General features: G+C 48.7%; 1 protein-coding gene across 2 annotated transcripts in view; it reads right to left on the bottom strand.

Annotated features, from left to right (window-relative positions):
- Mical2 (microtubule associated monooxygenase, calponin and LIM domain containing 2) overlaps positions 1-20,595 on the bottom strand; it is a 206,583-nt gene that overhangs the window by 84,544 nt on the left and 101,444 nt on the right. Inside the window, exons 16-20 of one of the 2 annotated variants that reach the window (XM_071616384.1) lie at positions 14,613-14,681; positions 11,392-11,541; positions 9,847-9,969; positions 8,606-8,797; positions 8,311-8,412 (exon numbers count right to left, since the gene is read on the bottom strand). In XM_071616384.1, the coding sequence (XP_071472485.1) occupies positions 8,311-8,412; positions 8,606-8,797; positions 9,847-9,969; positions 11,392-11,541; positions 14,613-14,681 (636 nt within the window). The remainder of the gene's footprint in view (positions 1-8,310; positions 8,413-8,605; positions 8,798-9,846; positions 9,970-11,391; positions 11,542-14,612; positions 14,682-20,595) is intronic. The other variant, XM_027942426.3, reaches the window with a different exon arrangement.

A 20,595-nucleotide genomic window follows, 5' to 3' on the forward strand; every position in this document is an offset into this window, starting at 1 on the left:
GTGAACTGCTCCAGGGTACTGTCCCAGAAAGGTACCAGGCGATGCCAAGACACCCACGCACCCCGATCGCACCCTTCACCCACCATGTGGCAGAGGTTGAGACTATACTTTCTAAGGCTTTAAATGCAAATCCCTAATGAGACCTTATTAACTACTTAGCTAATAAGCACTTTGTATCACTGAGCTTCTGAGCAATCCTGACTTAGGAAGCAATTACCAAAGCATGCAGGGGGCTGGGAGGTTGCTGGGGGTGTCACCAAAATGTGCCTTTGCAATCACAGTCTGCTCAATTGTTCTATCAGCACACTGTCCAGATCACTGCCAAGGGGATCCAGAGTGAAGGCCACACCCAGTCCTTCCTTTTATCGAGGGCCAAATGGCTTCTTTCTCCCAGTGGCATCCACACACATGCACTCTGAGAGGGACATTATAAAAAGACTGGAGAGGAACGCATCCTTAGGGAAACTGGCATTGGGTCTCCCATTTGTCCTTCCTACCCTGCTGCAACCCATTCCAGAATCACCAAGATGTCGCCTAGGAGTGGTCACAAGGAAACCAGTTGTTAGAGAACTTGTCTCAAGGGATGACAGGGGATCTAGAAGCCCAACCCAAGACTACTGTGAAGGTGGACTTTGCCCCAAGGACCGAGGGCTGTCTTCTTCCTGGATGTCTTTCTTGGTTCCATGGGGGTGGGGATACAGCTCTCTGGCTTCTGCTAGCTCAATGCTCCTCAAACTATTTGTACATGCTCACCAGTTGTTTTTTTTTTTAAATCTCTGATTCATTGTGGTTAGATCCTTCTGGTTAACATAAAAATAAATTACTAAAAGTATGATCATACATTTGCATATGTGGCAAGGCCAAGTTGCTCTATGAGTCTCTAATGGTTACTCTTACTTGATGGACTCCCTGGATCACAGACCAGTCTCTGCCTACGGACCACACTTTGAGTAGTCCTGCTCTAGTCGGCTGGGGAATTGCCAGGTTGTCTGTTTTCCGAGACATAAAGAAATGCTTAACTTGCAGAGAAACTTCTAGAGAACTCATCCTGGTGTTGACCTCAGAGTAAGAGTCACATGTTCTCAGCAAGGAGATTACCACATTGAGTGGGGAGCCACATATGTTCCCACGGAGGGCTGGTCAGGGCGAACTTAAATTTGCCTGGGAACAATTTCTAAATGTGAAATTGGGCAATCTGATGATTTAGCTAAAAAATGACCTTCTTCCAATCACTAGTTTTTTTTTGTTGTTGTTGTTGTTGTTTTGTTTTTTAAGAATTAGCAATTTTAAAGTCTCATGGGACTGCTTTTGCAATTTATGAGGATTTGAATATTTTTTGTCACATTTTTCCCCTTTTCAATTCAATTTATTTTTCAGCTGATTAATCAGAACAATCTAGACTGATCAGGCATTTCATGCAGGCCCTCGTCCCACATTATATTAGGTTAGACTCACATATGCCATTTCCCTTCTGCAAGCCCAAACTTCCTCATATGTAAAATGGGGAGAGCACCACCAACCCCACAGGGTGGCAAAAGAGTCTGTGCTTCGCATGCTGCTGGGTGCCAGAGGCCCTTGGTGGCTCAAAGGGAGTCCAAAGCACCGCGATTGTGCAGCTTTGCATTTCTATGACCTGGGACTCCTTTCTTTTCCCTAAAAGATTCTCCTCTGCACAAACGAGAATGATGTGCCTAGCCAGGTCGAGCAAGCTGCCTTCCTTTTGAGCCAACCTGGATTAATTCATGGTGACATAACCGTGTCACATGTGCCAATGCCAGAGGCTGCAGAAGAAGGCTGGACGTCCACCTTGAGGCAATCCTGTGACCCCAGTTCAGAGCCCGCCAGTCCCTGCCTGGATGTGGGACACTTCTCACACTGTCCCAGAAGGCCCTTCTCTCCCCCAGTCTGTACTTCCTGATGTTGGCAGCGCTGCCTTGTTCATTTCTACACTCCTGGCACAGGGGAGCTACTCGGTAAGAGGGAGGAAGCAGGCTCCTGGGTCCTTTGTGTCCAAATAATGGCAACTTCCCTCCTTAGGCCAGGAACTCAGCCAAGAATACCAGGTGTCCAGGCTGCCTCCCCACAGAGTTGACTCCCTGTGGCTGTGTGGGTGTTGTGCGCACCAGGCAAGCCCACCCGGGTCAGGCAGGGATGGGGGTAGAGCTGTCAGGGCCCAGGAGCTGAGAACTTGTGGGAAGGAGAGGATTCCACAGGTAGGGCCAGAAGAGGGCTCCTGGGCCACTGGGCAAGGACATCCTCACTGAGGAGTCATTGGAAGAGAAAACATCTGAGGACAGGCTGCTGGACCTGATTCCTCTGCTATCCGACCAAGGGCAGGGGAGAGCAAGAAACCAAAACTGTTTTGTTTTTTTTTAAGGGGTTTAGAAATTACAGCCTTTGGGGCCATGATCTCCCAGGGGGAGCCCACCTCTGCCACTTTCATCCCTGGTGCCAGGCACAGTGCTGCTGGTCATATGCATTGAGCTCTCCCAGCCTTTGATGGGGAGGCAGCTGAGGCTCAGGGAGGCTAAATTACCTAAGGTGGCACTGCTCTTAAGTGGCTGGCACGGAAATGAAAACCAGAAGGTAAGTTCTCTTCCTTTAGAAAGGAGGAATTGACATGCAGTTTAGATAAATGAGCTTTCTTCTAGAAGTTTCTTCTAGAAGAGAACATTTACTTCTGGCATTTTACACGTCAGGTCACTGAAGTATTCCAAAAATCACCCTCTGGAGTAACTGTTGATGTCTCCACTTTATGGGTTTGGGAACTAAGGCTCAGAGAGGAACACTGCCTCGTCCAAAGTCACACAGTGAGTAACTGGTACTTTAAGCTCAAGCTGATTCTAAACTCATATATGTCCCTCCTGGACACATACCAGGTACTCAGCAAATTCAAATTCATCCCCCAGGCTGGGATGCACACTAAAGATCTCCAAAAGTTGCCTAGCTCTGTGCCCAGGATAGAGAGACAGTGAGGTTGAAGGCAGCTTTGATTTATCCCTGCATCCGATGCAATAATGTCAGACTGCCCAGCCAAAACTGGCTCAGCAATTCCATTTCCCTCTAGTATGCAAATCTCTAGAGTAAACTTGCAAATCCAGTTGAAAAACAAACATCCTTAAGGTAGAGAAAGCTCTTTCTGCAATGCTCATTGATCTCCTGACATAAGAGGACTGAACCACAGTTTCTAGCTCATTGAAGGGGTCCCCTGCTTAGCTGTGCAAATGCTTGGCTACTATCTTATTTTTGCAAGAGCTCAGCAGCCTTGGGCAAATGGCAGCAGCATGCAGCAGGTTAAGTCAGCACAGTCTCTTCTCTAAGAAAGAAATGAATGGTTGGTAGAGAGCGGAGACCACTAGAGGAAGCTGGTTTGATGGATGGGTGAGAAAAATGATGCTGGGGACATAAGACTGGACATGGCCCATAGCCCAAGGCTTTGAAAGTCAGGTTCTGGAAAAGGTCTGGGTCCTATATGAGAGGACCTCAGGACTCTCTGTGGCTGTTTGGGTCAGAAAACCAAAAGGACCACTCTGAGTTTTACAGCAGAGCATCAGCTGGGAGTGCAAGTGCAGTCTGCAGGCAGACCCTGGCTGGCTCTCCTGGAGCTGGTGGCTCGAGTTCACATCCCTGGGGAACACCTGTTCCTCATGGTGGGTTTGGCCAAGTCTGCGCCCACTAATCCCAAGGAGGGATTAGTCCTGGATCCTCAGAGCTGGGGTGTGGGCTCCGAGGCAGGAACACAACATACTGCCTGCCAGGAGGTTGCCAAGGACTAAGCATCAGCTTCAAGTGCATTTTTCTTCTTTGGGCTTTCCGGAATGGAGGCAGCCTGGGGTTACTGGGCAATCACAGCAGCCCCTGGTCTCTTTGGAAGAAGCATGAAGACTCCAGGCCCTCTCCTGGGGAGAGATGCCCTGAGCTCCATCAAGATGAAATAAAGACGTTTGTCACCAAGTCATTGTCTACTTTAAGGGGCAGCCGGTTCTCTCTTCAGAGGGGGTTGGATTCTGCCACACTCAGCATGTGCAAAGCCCGGTGTTGAATCAATGGTGAAGGAGGGGTGGGAGAGGCAGAAAATAAAGTGTGGACATGGTGGTGGGGGTGCTGGCAAGACCCTTCCCGAGACTGCTTGCCACTAAAGCTTCCTACTCCATCCCTGGCTGCCTACCATGGACCTGCAGTGAGACCTGCAGGGACCGTGAGTGTGGGCACTTGGAGAAACTAAGGCACGGAGAGATTCTGTGACTTGCCCCCCTCCCCCCGCTAGAGGAGCCCCTTCTAAGAGTCCCTGATCACTCCCTGCCACACATGAAAGGTACATCAGCTTCTAATTAATAAGGTGGGAGCTGTTAAAATAGCCTAATTATACCATCGTCTGATGGCCAAGGTTGGGTTGGGAGATAGGATAAGAAAAAAGAGAGGATAATTACTACAACCCGGGAGACATAAGAACAAAGCTGCAGAGATGGGGGCCAGAGGACCTGGGGTTGGCCGCCCCAAAGGGAGTCTCATTGGTACCCTCCCTGCCCCAGGGTAGAGGGCTTCATATGGACACAGTATGGGGCTGGTCCCTCTAACAAGGCCTCCATTCACACTTGGCCCTATGGTTCAGAGGGATCGCAGGACTGGGTCCTGGTATCATCCCTGAACCTTTATTATCTTCTCCTGTTCAGTCGTCACAGGCACAGGAAGACCCCTGCTGCCCACCCCATTTCAAAGTGGACCTTTCCCCCAGAGCTCCGGGCCCCTGCTACTGGCTCTCACATCACCATAGAAAGTCTTGTCTTATCTTCTGACATATTATTATAGAATTTGCTTTTATGTCATATTATTTTTGATTGTTTACTTCCCCCTACTAGAATGAAAGCCTCATCAGGGCAGGAATTTACTCTGATTCATTAGTACCTCTCCCAAGAGCCCCAAGTCCCCAACACTATGTTGCCATTTGATAAATGGTTGTTGAATGGATAAACGTCCACTTATTGGCTTAAGGAGTGACACTGGTTTAGAGCTGTCTCCAGAGCTCCCTGTGGGAGACCTTGGCAGGGCTTGACCAGGATGTATTGGGAGAAAAGCTTATTCACAGTGAGTATCTGCTGCTCCTCTCGTTCCTAGCAGGCTGCCTCCTGCCACCACTTAGAGAAGCCAGTGCCACTGGGAACCAAGGCAGGAGCTTGAGAAGAAAGGGGGCTGCTCTTGCCCAGATCTGCCATCAGCTGTGAAAGACCAAGCCAGGCCTTCCTGGGGTGGGGGGAGAAAGGCAGGGGTGAGAGTGGCCCTAGACAGGCTCTACTCAGAAGGGCCCAGGTAGCCAGAGGGACGGAGCCAGGGAGAAGTAAGGTGTGGGCTGGCTGAGCAGCTGGGAGAACAAGCCACGCCCCAGCGTGTGGCCAGGTGTCCTCACCTGTCCTATATGGTCAAGGGTGCCAATGACCTCTCCTATATTAGGAAGTATTCTCTAGGTCACACTCCTCTCCCTAGCTGGACAAAAAAGCTGTCCTGAAACCTTGCTGGTGATAACAGCAAGGTTATATGTCTCCATCCACATAGCTCACCATCATGACAGTCAGGACCACTCTTATATTGAGGAGAAATGGAGGGAGACTTAGAGCCACACAGCTGACCCGGGGCTACCCTGGAACAGGCTGCTGGGCATCTTGACCATGGCTACTAAGACGTGAAGTGTTTGTGTTTCTTCTCCATGTCACCTCCTACTGTTCTCCTCGGGGGGGGGGGGGTGCTTCACACTCACACTGGGGACCTTTCAGCTAGTCTAGCAAGTCACACTCTTTCCCCTTTCTTGGGGATCCTACCTTCTCTCCACAGAGGGGGGTCACTGGGGTGGAACCCCCAGCTACACACGAAGAAGTGGCCTCTCATTCTTCCTTTATGCAACAGCACAAATTGGCTTGTGCCTGACAGAACAGAAGTAAACCAGCAGTACCCCGGACAAGGGGACATTCCGCGCTGCACATTGAGCCTCTGTGGGAACTGGACAGCTTGGGTGTGTTCAGGGGAGCACAGTCCAGCTGAGGACACATCATCCCAGAGGTGAAATAGTGTCTCAGACCCAAATGTGATCATTGCTCACAGATAATGGGTTCCATTGCATACTTAACCAAAGTCAGCTCCGTGCCTCCTGCCTTCCTCCAAGCCCACCTGTGCGTGACTACCTAAACAGAGCAGGTCCTTCCCTGGCTGACTGTAACCCAGGGGGGGAAATGAGATTCCTTAACATAGAGCATGCTCATCTTCCCCTTTGCTCCCCACAGCCCCCAAAATACTTTCAGTCCCAAATTCAGGCCACATCAAACATTCTGTCGTTCCACTTCTTGCCAGTCCTGCCTGCCCACCTTTGCACAGGCTCGCTCCGCTCTAGAACACCCTAGCCCTACACTTTTCTATAGCAAAATCCTCCTGTGTGACCTTTAGCACCCAGTTTCCATAGTATGTTCTCTGTGAATCTTTCCAAGGCTTCTCTCTGTTTCCACAATCTTGCCCTTTATACCTCTTACAGAATTAATAGTAAAAGGTTTACCACTAGGAACTGTCATTTTGTTAGTTTAAACCAACCAAATATTAGCAATTGTATGTAGTGAAATGTGACTTCTGGGCTAGGGATGCAGCTCAGTGGTAGAACCCTTACCCAGCAGGCACAAGGCCCTAGGTTCAATCCCCAGCACTGCAAAAGCAGAAATAAGGGAAAAGGAAAGTAATGACTGATTTCTATGATAATGTGCTATTTTCATCCAAACTAGTCAGGGAACTAGACCTCCCCCTTTTTTGTTTTCTTAGCATCTGACATAGTGCTTGGCATCTCATGGGTCCCTGGCTAAGTCCTGGAAGAGCGAGCCCTGTTTGGCAGGTGCTCTGCACACTGACTGTACTCAGTGTTGCATGCTCTAACACAAAACCAAAACCTAATCCAGGACTCTAGCAAAACAGCCTACAAGTTTTCACGGCAGCCAAGCCAAGCTCCAGATGTTTGTCTGTGCCGGCCAAGCAGAGCATGAGAGCATGCAAGCGGGTGGGCAGCACATGGTTCAGGACAACTACCTTTCTGGCAGGAGAAGCAGAGTCAACAGTCGGTGGAGAGGAAGTAGCAGTTGGATCAGGAGACGGAAGGCAAGAGGGAGAAGACGGAGGATGAGTATGAGACAGGCCTTTAGAGAGCAGTTTGTTCTGCACAGAACAGAGATAGAGGAAACTAGGATTATCCAGGGGCGTGCACAGCCCTGCAGACCTTGACCAGACAGCCCTATCTGTGCCTCGTGTGGGGGAGATGTTGGGCCTGTCTCTCGAGTCTCTCAAGACTAAACAGAAACCTGTCTTTGGAGCCAAGCAGGATTATGTGCCTCCTGGTTTACACTGCATTCGGCTGCAACTACTCCAGCTCGTTTTTCACATTAAAATAGCTCAAGCAGATCCGTTTGGTGCCTGCCTACATCTGCTCCAGAGGCCAGCTAATTCTGGTGTAAAGGAGCAGCTGCTGCAAGCTTAGGAGGGGAAACCCTGGCCCTCTCTGGGACAGATGATCACAGCGGGACCTCTGCAGCTGTGGGCAGACAACTGTGCTGGCCTCCCGGCAGCCACGGGGAACCCTAAAAATGAACTACATGTGAAGTATCTATCCCAAGTAGCAGAGGTGAGGAGACTGAGTGAAAGTGGCAGAGGAGAAACGTTCTACAGACAGGCTGATTGTCACCCATGTATCCACCACGGGCCTCATTACCCGCTCTTCCAGCTCCCTTCTTTTCCAAATAAGTAACTGGCTTGGAGGGGGCTGTGTAATCCTATGTAATGCAGGGATTTCCATTCTAGCTTGATGTTGCCCTTTGCAAAGGAGACCCCAGGTTATGGCATGTCTGTGGCCTTATCATTCAGTGCCTCCCTGATCAGGGCCCTCAAACAGAAGGAGCACCTGGTTTGCTTCCACCTTAAAGGCCACTGTGAGTCTTGCAACTGAACAGCATTCCCTTTTTGCAGTGGCCCTTAGGAAACCCACAGCCCATTTCAAAACTCTCTAGGGTGTATCAGCTTGTGTTCCTGCTTGGTAACATTTTCCTTGGACTTGGGCTTACTTTCCTGCCTTGACTTTCTCCTTGTCATGATGTACTGACTTATTTTGAATCTTTGCATTTGGGTCTTTTTTAGATGCCAGCTCAGACTCTTTAGTAGCTTGAAAAATGAATAGTCACTGTGCTACCAGAAAGAGAAAGGAGGATATCAAGCTCCAGAGTCTGGTTCATGGTCGCCTGGCTGGATGTCCAGCACCTGGGTTCCTGGGGGCTCTGCAAGCCCTGGGTTTACCTGTGAGGAATCCTCGTGTCCAAACATGGAGGCGAGGTGAGCGGCCTTCTCCTTAATGTTCTTTTTGTGAAACTCTCTGTTGGCCAAGTTCTGAGCCCTCTTCTGCAGTCAAGGTGGGAAAGGAGAGAGAAAAGAGAGAGTGACCGAGACTTTGAGGGTGGCCTCCTGGGGAGAGGTGAGGGAGGCTCTCCACACTAGGCAGGACAGGAGACAGGGAGTGATCAGGCCAGGGCGGAGGGAGGACAGGAAGTCAACAGACAGGGAGGGACACAGGCAGAAAGGAGTGATCTTTCACCTGGAGAATCTTTTCTTCCACTTGTTGTAGCCGCCGTAGCACCCCGGAAAGGGCCAGCGCTCCCTGGCAGGTAGGAGGCAGGGTGCCGAGATTTTCTGGCCCGCCCAGCTCCAGGTCAGACTTGGCCCTGGCCCTCCATGGCCTGCTAGGATACTCCCCACCAGCAGGCACTTGCTTGAGCTCTCTGAGCACCTGCCCCATCAAAAGTACAGAGAAGAACTGGGAGAGAGGGAAGATGAAGCTCCCTTCCCTCCTGTGACCTTTCTACAGACCCTGGTGCAAGGAACCCCGTGAGCACCAGAGACAGGACACACCAGGCACACCCTAAGAAAGATTCCCAACTGGTCTTGGGGTGGCTCAGCTGCCACCTGCATCAGAATTACCTGATGCCCTCATGAATAAAACACATCCTGGACCTCACCCTAGACCCCGGAGCCAAACCTGGTTCTTAGCCCTAGCTGTACACTGAAATCATCTAGAGTACTTTAAAAAAATACCCAAATCTGGGGTAGGTTGGTTACTCCAGGAGGGGCATGGTCCACACCAAGACCAAGAGGCTGATTGCCTCTGATGCTAATTACCCAGTGCCCAGAGATGCCGAGTGATTGTTCTGAGTGAGCGTCGGTATTTTTTAAAAATAAAAGCTCCCCAGGTGGATCTTATGGCACAGATGTAAAATTGTAGAGTCAGATTCACACTTGCTCCACTCCAAATCTACCACCAGAAGCAACATAAAATGCCTAATGCTGACCAGATGTCTTTGGAATCTGTGGTCACTCATAGTGGTTCTGTTCCATCACTAACAGAGGTCCTGCGCGGAGAAGGGCCTCACCACGCTCCAGCCTCATGCCTTCAATGGGTGCAGCCGCATGGCCACCCAAGCCCATTCCAACCATGACTCATTGATGTGGAAATCGCCTGTTCGCTGGGTCAGGCTGAGCAGACAGCTCAGTGCCACTGGGCATCCATAAAATGCTCACATGGTGCTGTTCGTTTTCCTTTAAGCAGCAACACCAAGAGTTGGTCAGTCAATACCCTTGACTGACCGAGGAATCAACGACGTCTATTTCAAGTGCTACATTCATAGTTAATCTTATAGATAAGGGTGGTCACCTCAAGCTGTGTCGGCTTGGCCAGAGAATCTATGATCAGCCCTTGTGGGGGATGGAGGGAGCCACTGATCCCACCCCCAAAGTCTCCCTTGGCTTCAGCAAAATAGCATCTGCAGGAAGGAGCCCTACCTGCCTTTTCAGAGGAGGTGATGGGCTGCGAGGGGGCTCCTCTGGCTTGGGGCAGCGGGAGTTTACAGGCGGGTCGGAGGAAGAGCATGGGACAGGCTTACCTAGCCCTGAAACACGGCGTTCCTGGGAGGAATAAGGTGAGTCCGAAAAAACAGCCACAGGAGACATGGAGGAAAAGGTGAATCAGAATGAGACACTTGGAGGGAGAAGAGAAGGTGAGCAGGCAGGTGCAGTTTGCAAGGGCAGAGAGACAACTAGCCAGGCTCCTACAAGCCAGGCCTGGCTGGGAAACTGGAGGCCTGGCTCTCTGTCCACAGGAACACGGAGCCTAGAGTCCCCTCCTCTTGGACAATGTGTGAATCCCACAGGCCTTGCTTCTGGCTCAGACACTGGGCTCTGGTCCTGCACTGCCAGAGGCAGAGCCCACATCAGGCCAAAGTCAGTCCAGGAGTCCTGGAGACGGGAAAGCTTCCCGCCCTTTCTGGGATAGGGACACTCCAGTCCTTCTGGAGGAATCAAGCATTCATCAACACCTGGGGATTCTAGGAGGCCAAGCCCCCAGCAGGGGCGATCAAGAGCAGTTGTAGAGAATTAGAGGTCTCAGAGAAATGCCCCCTTATAATAATGTCAGTTCTTGGGAGGGTTGGTTAGTCTAGGAGTGGCATGGTCCACACCAAGGCCAAGAGGCTGATTGCCTCTAATTCTAATTAGCCAAGAGTCTGTCCTCCCAAAAGGAGCCTCATTCTGTCATGGCACAAGTATTCTCCATAGACAACTGGAGCTCCTTCCCCAAAGTTTTTGAAATGTGACAACATCCCTAGTCAAAACTGGTGGTGGGGGCGGGGGTGGGTGGTGGACTGAACTATGAGCAAAGACCTGGAGCTAGAGTCACAAGGAGGCCTGCAGTCTGACCCACAGCTTTCAACCTGCTCTCGTCGCAGACTAATCCTGGACAGATGCAGTGGCCCTGCATGGCTGGCTGGGAGAGGGAACACTTTGAGGCTGGCTCAGATCCCTGCAAGTGTCTGAGTCAGCTTCCTTTGGTTTGGACGAACTGTCTCACCATGGACTTAGACAGCGCTCTCCCACACACCAGCATCTCCAAAGCTCCCTCAAGCTGTACCATCTCAAAACTGGCTGCAAATCAAGTCATGGTTTTAAAGCGACACCAAATTAGGGAATGGATTTCTTTAATGCAAAACGGGTATCAGCAAACTATGGCCCACAGGCTAAATCTGGCTGGTTGTCTGTTTTTGTAAATAAAGTTTTATTGAAACATGGTCATGCTCATTTGTTTAGGCATCCTGTGTAGTGGTTTCATGCTGCAATGGCAGAGCTGCATCACTACAATGGGATAGCATGATCTTCAAAGTGGAGAACAGTTGGCCTCATGGAAAAGTCTGTGGCCTGTTGACCGGGCAGCTCATGATTCCTTTGCACCAGGCCAGGCTGGCATAGCTCAGTCCATCCCTAGCCTGAACACTGCGGCTGGCTTCCCAGCAGGTTAATGGTTACCAGGAAGGCAGGTCTAGTGACATGACTCACCTGCTTCAGGACCGAGGGGTTCCGAGTACTCTCCTCAAACTTGGCCAGCAGCTGATTTGCCATGGACTTGACTTTGTTCTGATTTCCACCTTCCTTAGTGCTGCTGCACTCTTGATTGGAGCCCAATCTACGGCTGGAGAAGGTTGATGGCTGTAAAAGTCAAAAGAGCATATTGGAGGTTGGATCCTGGAACCTTGGTATCTGTGCCTGGGGCCACTGGTTTCCCAAAGCAGAGCCTGCTTCATGGGTGAGGAAGCAAGGCAGAGGCAGTTGGCAAACCTCAGAGACAACTCTCATGGGAATTTCCTCTGAATGAACACATCTTTATTAAGAAGAAAGGGGCAGCCATGCTTGGAGTTAGAAAGTTAGGGTTTGAATTCTGACTTTCCCATCCCATGACCTTGGCAATCTACTTAACTTCTCTGAAGTTTCCTCATCTATAAAATGGGAGGGATAACTCAATTCAAGCAGTTACTGCAAAAATCAGTTATAACAAAGAAGTATCACATAAGATATTTTTCAAAAATACACTATGTGGCTGAGAAGAGGTGAAGAGTAGTGGGGATGAAGGAAGCAAGAGGGGGTGTCAGTCTGGCTAAGCACAGCTTCTTTCTCCTCTCTTTTCTGTACCTGCTTCCCCACTTCAACCAGGACTGCTCAGTGTTTGCAGTCTTTAAAAAACGTTTAATTTAGAAATGATTTTAGGTTTACATAAAAGTTGCACAGACCACACAGCTTGATCCTCGGTACCCATCACCCAGCTGCCTTTAAAGCAACATCTGGAACAATCACACTACTGTTATCAAAACTAAGAAATTAACATGGGCATGATACTGTTAATGAAACCGTAGGCGTTATTTGGATCGCATCAGTTTTTCCATTAATGTCTGTTTTTCTGTTCCAGGCTTCAGTCCAGGATCCCACGCTGCATGTGGTCATCACGTCTCCTTAGTCTCCTCCAAGCTGTGATAATTTCTCCATCTTTCCTGATCATTCATGGCCTTCATACTTTTGAAGGGTATTGGGCAGCTATTTATAGAAAGCCCCTCAATCGAGTTGGTCTGATGTTTTCTGGTGGTTAGACTGGGGCTATGGGTTTAGGGGAAGGATGCCTCTGTGGCATCCACAGGGCTGTCCTTATCCTATCCTAAATTTGGAGTGTATGACTCACAAATGATGATGTAGCCCTCAACTGCTTAGTTAAGCTCTTTTGTAACATAGAGTTCCATGTAAGGTCATCTCTTACCAATAAAAATTGGAAAATTACCAGCTGCCCCCCCTTCCTGAAGGATCCCCTCCCACACACCCAGGAAACATAAATGCACTGCCATGCCAGCGGGCAGTGGGTGAGCTTTCTCAAGGAGACAATGGGTCTTCCCCACAGCAGTAGCATTCTCATGAAAAATGAAGATGTGTTCATTTAGAAGAAATTCATAGGAAGAAGTAAGCTAGGCTCAATTGCTTTTTAGAAGGATCCCTAGGAGGGACAGCCTCATGGGAAACCATGTGGGCACGCCCCACTTCAAATTGTGAAATGTGACCCTGCACATCAGTATAAGCGGGAGCAGGGAAGAAGAGTGTTTACTGGGAAATCACTATTTGTAGAAGATCAAAGTCAGACAACACAGTGGACACAGGCCAGCACTTTCAGACATCAATATTCAACAAATGACCCAAGATGGACCTTCAAAAGCAGATATGATTCCAGGTCTGGGTTGTGCCCCAGAGCCTGCCTTTCTAACCCAAGAGATGCTGCTGCTGCTGCTGCTGGATCTTGGGACCACACTTTGAGTAGGAAGAATTTAGAGAGAATTATTGATTTGATAAAACTGACTTTAAACAAAACAGCTGCCTCTGAAAACAGACCAGAGCCGTCTCAGAGGGACAGATGCAAAGCAGATTTCTTCCCACTCCAGAAATTTTGCTGCCAGTAGCAGAAGCAGTGTAAACAGCCCCTCAAGAGGTCAAGAGTGAAAGGCAGGAAAAGACTCCTGAAGACAAAGTGAACCTGGGAGGCTTCTGGGGAGCAGGAAAGGGCCAGCAGCACGGGCAGGAAGGTGGAGAGCCACCTGCGACCTGGGAGGAGTGCACTTTAGCCCCGTGAACAGCTCAGCTCCTCCTCCTGGTTACCTCCCTACAGGTTGGCTTCTCAGTCACACTGCAGCTGAGAGTGGGAAGCCACAGCCAGGAGAAGCCCTGGAAACACTTCAGACAGAGGTGATTTGAACATCTGTGGACAGATCTTTCAGATGGGAACTGAACTCCAGGCTTTTTTGTGTGTGTGAGAAGATGAGGGGAGTAGCAGGCAGCTGCACTTCCCAGAGGTGAGCCTCCTGGCTCTATTCGTTATACAGAGCTCACTGTCCTGAGATGGGGCAAGTCACAGACATGAACAACAATGTCCTAAAAAATACAGCAACAAAAACTCTTCAACCATATAAAAAAGTCTCTCTAAGTCCTATAAATCAGGAATCAATGTATTATTCAAATTATCCCCCGTGCCTCTAGCCATGGCTTTGACATTGGCCAGTAAGTAGGCTTGCTAATGGTGGCACCCTACATTTTGCTGACATTTGCATGCTTGCTTTCCTGGAATAAGAATGACCTTCTAAAAAATGAAGTCTTATAGCTCAGCTCTCTTTAAGTTGCTGCCTGAGGAGCAGGAACTGGTACTCTTCCCACTGACCCATTTTTCAGAAGCAGGTGGGAAATTAAGAGATTGTCTTTTTAAAATGGCCTGCAATTTTCCCTTTCACCAGAAGGTGGCACTAGTGGCCTCCAGGACTTTTGTATGTAAGATTAAAAGTGCAGAAAACAAAAGAAGACAAAGACTGAGAGCTAAATTAAGCCTGCTGGTGCCTCCTCCCTACTTATTCATAGTGATTGAATATTGGTTAACATATAGGTCATATACATGTTCAGATCTATCTATACCTCTTATTAGTCTTTAAAAATACTGCAAAGCTTCATACATTTCAGATGTATCATCACATTTTACAGTCAGGACCCACACCCTGGGAAGTTATGTTTCTCAAGGTTATGTAGCCAGTAAGGGCAAATCAAGGAGCAGAACCCCAGCTGTTATTCCATCAAGCCAAGCCTGGAACCCAGTGGTTCATGACAAAGAAAAAATGCCAGGGCTGCTGTCACAGTGGGTCAGGCCTGAGCCACTGGTTATCAGGAAACAGGCCTTTGTTTAAACTAACCCTGCACACACAAACCTCTTCCAGGTTATTGAAGCCTCTCCGCCTCCGCTTGTTCATGTCATTCTCTTCGGTTTGGCCATCTACCTGCAAAGGCCAAGAAAGCACAGTGAGCTCAGGGCTGTCAAGGGTTTGGGTTCCATTAATATCCTTGAGGCCATGTGCTGGCCTTGAACTAAAAGCACACATGAAAGCATCCCTGCCTGACAGCAGACACAGCAATAAGTGACCTTGATCCATGACAAATGCTGTCACAGAGGTATGTTCGGGCATGATGGAGGGAGCATTATCCACCCCCACTCCCACCTAAGGAAGCAGGTTTGCTCAGAAGGGCTGGGAATTACCTTCTAAAGGCTCATGATGAAACATCCTAAGGCAAACAGAATCCTTGTGACAGACAGCACAGGGACTGTTCCTATTGCAATGTGACCTTGGGGTCACAGCCCTTGGGCCTCAGTGTGCTGCCTTATGGAGACAGCCTAGGGTAATTTTCTGCTCCTTAGGAGCTTCTCCTACAAGAAGGCGACACTGGTTTGCCTTGTTGGGATTATTCTCAGGACTCGAATGAACTGTCCATGGATTTGGTAGCAAATTAAGCCTGCAATTCAGTCTCTAACATGATATTTTTAAATTTCAAATAAGCATTAGATACAGCCTGAGGATTAGAGTGGCTATGTAGCCCTGTGTTCCTGGGACAGTTGTAATTTGCTTCCCCTCTTCAGCATAATTGTTAATAGAGCCTCTTCACTCTCACAAGAATCCCTGGATTGCAAGATACAGTGCATGGTTGCCCAACTGAGAACCCCTCGCAACTGCTGCCTGAATCTAAACCTTTAAATCTGCAAAACCGTGTTTACTGACCCTGCAAGGCCACCCAAAGGCACAGCACTATCAGCTGTCTGCTGAGGGAATGAGGAGGATCACACAGGGCGAGGGCCAGCTGGGTGGAGAGGTTGAGGGCAGCACCTCCTCTGCATCTGGCTGGGAAGCCCATCTTCCACATGGGGCCTCCCGGATCTGGACCTCTCCACCCTGACTCTCCAGTCTCTGGAGCCATCTCTCAGTGGCTAGCTCCCTCAGGACCACACAGCCATGCCCCAGTGACTGACTGTCCCTTTCTGCAGAAAGTCCCCTACACTTTTGCAGAATCCTTCATTGTAGGCCCAGATCACATCCTAGTCTTCCCACCATGACAGATGTAGGAGGAAGGGCTGGCTGTAGGCCACCTGCTCACCTCGAATCCAGGTACATGCCCAGCCAGCCCTAAAAGAGTAATAACTAGCACCCAGGCACTATGTACCCACTGGCTTCCAACAAACATTACCCTCTGCCCCTCCCCTCCCCTTGTTTACATCATTTTTTTTTCTTTTAGAAAGAAAAGATCAACCACAGTTTAGTAGTTGATATTAGTTCAAAAATTTGACCCAGGCAGCATAAAATAACAGATCAAAGAGCTCTGCCTTCCCTTCAACATTTTGCTCAGCTTCTCATAAATCATTATTCTGTGAATGGAAATAATTTCAACCCAAACCTTTGGGTGAACACCAAGAGAAACAGATGACCTTATTTGCAACAGTGTTGGGTCTTAGAGGCACTGGCTGGCTGGGTCTCCAGCTCCATAGCCTGCAAAAGTCACTCTGGCCTGACATTGGAGTCCCTGAAAGTACAGAACGTTCTCCAACAAGAACCCTTTATAATCTTGAGAATTTCTGCCCGCCCCCCCCCTTAAATGAAAAGCTGGCTTCCTTTATACTCAACAGCCCAGGGTGGGATTGTTCCATCTACCAGAACCTTGTGCAGATCTGATCCAACTTTGTTATCTACAGGCTCACCAAAGGCATTCCTGGAAGAGAATGCCCAGCCAGCAGCTCCAGAAAGACCCTAAATTCTTCTGGGGTTGGGGGGAAGTGGAGAGCAGCAGCCTCTACTTCTTTAGACCTATCCATCCTGATTTTGGGACAATAAAATGAGTTTACATGGAAAGCTTAGCCACACACATGCCCAAAGGGTGCCTAGTTCCATAATGGATTTATCATTGAAGTATGGATTTTCAACTAAGGCCTAAGTTAAAACATAAAAAAGTTAAGAAAATAAAACCCAGAGATTTATCTAATTTTGTTCTTACCTATCTAATTTGGAAAGTCACATTCTACAAAGTACTGGAAGTACCAGGAGGAAGTGAACACTTATCATGCCAGCCAGAGAGTGTGAGAATAAACTAACAGCCTACTTTCTTTTCTTATTAATTTGTCCAGAACTCTCACTCTAAGAACATTTTCTTATCATGGTTTCCCAAGGATTCAAAAGAGTCTATATGCCAAAAGGCATTTATTAAACTAATTGCTTTCCCTCTTTAAAAAAAAAAATTAAAGGCATATATTTGCCAATCTGATCATTTGTTTGATTAGCATGAGATAGCCATGTTCTCATACTGCCTGTGTGAATGTGATTTTAGCTTAAAGCAAGCAAACTATATATTTAGTTAGCTAGTGTAGGCTAAACATGGAGAAAGTTAGATCTGGATCAAAGGAACAGAGATTGGCCATTGCAGACTATGGCCTGGTGGAGTCGGACAACAGTTATGATGCTTACAAAGGTGGGCAGTAGTACTAGCAAGAGAGCTCTTTTGAGTTTTGGAACTAATTGCTTCCTGGCTGCGTGATCTTAGAAAAATCACCTAACTATAAGAACTATAAGAAGGAATCTTATAGTATCTAGCACATAAACTATTATGAGGATGAATGAGTCACAGATGTAAAATAATTCTTAAACTATACAGCTTTGGATGTAGCTCAGTGATAGAGCTCCTGCCTAGCATGTGTGAGGACCTGGGTTCTATCCCCAGTATTTCAAAACAGAACACTGGTCTTAGACTGGTGTTAGTGCAGTTTAGTTTTAGTAAAAGGATTTTCAACATCTGAATTCTAGTTCTGGCCTTGACATTTACAATCTATATGATTTATTAAAATTTATTCTCCCCCAAGTCCAAGTTTCCCCACCTACAAAATTGGGATGAGAATATAATCCCAGCTTTCCTTGAAAACTCACACGAGGGGCAAAGAAAATACATATGAAAATGCTTGTCTGCTATCAAGGGTTGCAGTACAGAACCAAGGGTTCAATCCAAACAGTTTTGTTCATTTTTTCAGAAAATAAGCATCTTTATTTAATCAGGATCCCTAAAGGAGGGGAAATGTCATCAACGGAGCCTCTTCCCCTAGGCTGGACCTGCGCACGCACTTGCTCACAGCATCTTTGCAGCAATGCTATGATGTCTCTATTATTACCTCACTTTGCAGATGCACATGGGAGCTTGTTGAGAGGTTGGAATACTGGCTGAGTCCTCAGAATGTCTAAATATGTGTTTGCCTGCCTGGCTTCAAATTGCATTCTCAATCTGTAAATCAGCTCAGAACCCCAGGCTGCCAGTGTGCAGAGGAAGCAGCCTGGACACTGGTGTCCTGACATGCACAAGCTTTCAAATGTTGGAAACAAGAAGGACTAGAAACCTAGTAGGGGTTCTGGCTGCTGGGTGGGTGGGTGGGTGGACTTTGTGGGAGAATTGGGGGAAGGGGATTGATGACATTTCAAGTCCCACTAGAAGGTACTCCCTAGGGCAGGATCCTAGCTTGTCTTGTTCACTGCTCTATCTCTAGGGCAGAGAAGAGAACTCAGGTGCTCTGAGATGTTAATGGGTGGACAGATGGATGAAGAGAAGAGGTACTTTCTTAAATAACATCTGTGGTTCTTTGGAAAGTGCCAGTGCAGGAGGGTCAAGAAGAGGAGGGCTGGGAAGGGCAACAGGATCACGCAGACCAGATGTGGATATATGAGAGAATCGTGCTGCATGAACTTCTCTGTACACGGGGCCAGTGCTGCAGAAAGAAGACCTGACTGAGCAGAATAAGCCCCCAGGCTATATGCCTGGCTTCTGGGATGGGCCAACTTTTTATGTTGTCCTCCAAAGAGTGGGTTCAAAATGGGACAAGACCTAGGTACCCTGCATAGGCATTTAATATACTACATACTGACTGTAGTGGCCATAAATACATGCATCAGCCATGTATAATTAGGTCTGAGAGCGTACCAAGTAGACAGCATGAGTGTGTGCGTATGTACATGATATTTGACCATGGGAAGGACAGAGGCCAAGGATGTATATCCAGGTGTTACCTACACACATGGTGACTATAGCCCTGAAGACCTCAGAATTGGTCCATGCTAAGTAGCCTTGAAATGCTGACCAGGATCACAGGCAGCTTTACAGAAGCAGACCAAAGGCTTTTAAAGAGAAAAAGAAACTCCCCAAGATCCTCTCCTTTTCCCAGCTGCAGCCAGCCAATCTTCAGAACCAGTCAACCCCATGGGTACCACTTGCCCTGGGATGGAGAGGTTACTCCCCTAAATGTAACAAGATCCTTAATGGAGAAAATCTCTTACTTTATGAAGTTGGTAAGTCTTGCTGGGATTTGGATGTTATCAGGAAGATAAGATTAGGGAAGAAAGAAGAATTTAATATCAACTGTGAAAATCAGGAGGGAGAGAGAGTCTTAAGACTGGCTCAGCAGGCAACAGTGAATCCTCTTCAGAATAAGACGCCACATAGTAAATAGATGTGTACACGCTGCTTAATTCCCATGTCAGGGTGTTCCTCTGCAGGGTGGTGAGAAGGACAGGGAGGGTGGCTAAACAAAGATGTACTTTTATGTACTATGGTGGGGGTGGAGGGGACTAATGGCACGGAATCACACAGACGTGACCTATTCTACATTTCTATTCCACTAAGGCATGTGCTCTGCATGTCTAACTACACCAACAGCTTGGAGCACCGACTCACAGACACAGATGCACGTGTGGATTTCAGAGTGTGCACGTGTGCTGACATAGCTCTGCCTGTTCAGGATCATTCTGGGGTAGACTCAGCATCTTGTGGCAAATGTTAAGGCCAAAGATCACTGTAAATAGGTTCCCCTACCAGTAACGTATCCAGATACACAAAGACGACACCTGGTAGGACAGGGAGAAGGTACTTCTTCAGTGTGTGGGAAACATGTTAGGGTGTTTCAGTGGTGACCCAGGCACAGTGTGACCTGGGAGACTTGCCCATCCACCCAGTCACCTAGTAGCAGTCCACTGATCTGAGAGGGAACAGATAAAGCCCAGGCCAGCACTTATTTCAATAGCCAAATTTCTCAAACTATCCAAAAAGTGAAGCAAGTTTCAGACATTAAATGTGGCCGTGGGATCAGACATGTGGGGCTTGACCCTTCTCCAGCTGGGCAGCCAAAGGACACACCCTGCAGGTGGACACAGTCCACAATGAGCCGGGGCTGGGCTGGGCAGAGGCCCCAGCTTCCCCAGGGATTCCGAGCAGAGTCAGAAGGAGGTGGAATGAGGCTCCAACAGCCATCCAGGGCTTGGCTGGTCGCCTTGTGACCACCCCCAACCCCCTGAGCCAGCGCCAGGCCGGCTGTTCAATTGTGTCACTCTGCAAACAAAGGTGTGGTGACTGAAAGGTTTGAGAGTTCTCAGGAAGATCACCCTGGCTTGCTGGGAACGGAGCAGCCTGAAGCAGAGGTCCTTGGGCTTCCAAGGAAAATGGGCTGAGTGGATTTTCAGAGCGGGGCACTGTGCTGGCTCAGTGGGACACACGGGGGTGGGGGTGGCAGCACAGCCCTCACAGAGAGCTGTGAGTCAGGGCAGTCCAAGCAGTGGGCAGAGAGCAGCTGGTGCAGCTCATCATTTCCCCCCAGAATCCTCAATGCCTCAATCCTCCCTTCAGCAGCCCTGGCCTCGCTGGCCCGTCCTTCCCCAGAGCCAGGGAGGGGCAGAGGCATGAGGCCTCCTGCTCCTCAGGTCATCCAAAACAGTTGCTGCAGCATTCCATGGAGCAGGAGATGGGCCTCAGTGGGAAAGTGACCACTACTCACATAACAGAGAAAGAAAGGCTGGGCTGCCTCACTGTACCCTGGGCACGGGCTGGCAGGAGGAGGCAGGATGG

Source organism: Marmota flaviventris, chromosome 9 (assembly GCF_047511675.1).
Source record: "Marmota flaviventris isolate mMarFla1 chromosome 9, mMarFla1.hap1, whole genome shotgun sequence".
NCBI lineage: Eukaryota > Metazoa > Chordata > Mammalia > Rodentia > Sciuridae > Marmota > Marmota flaviventris.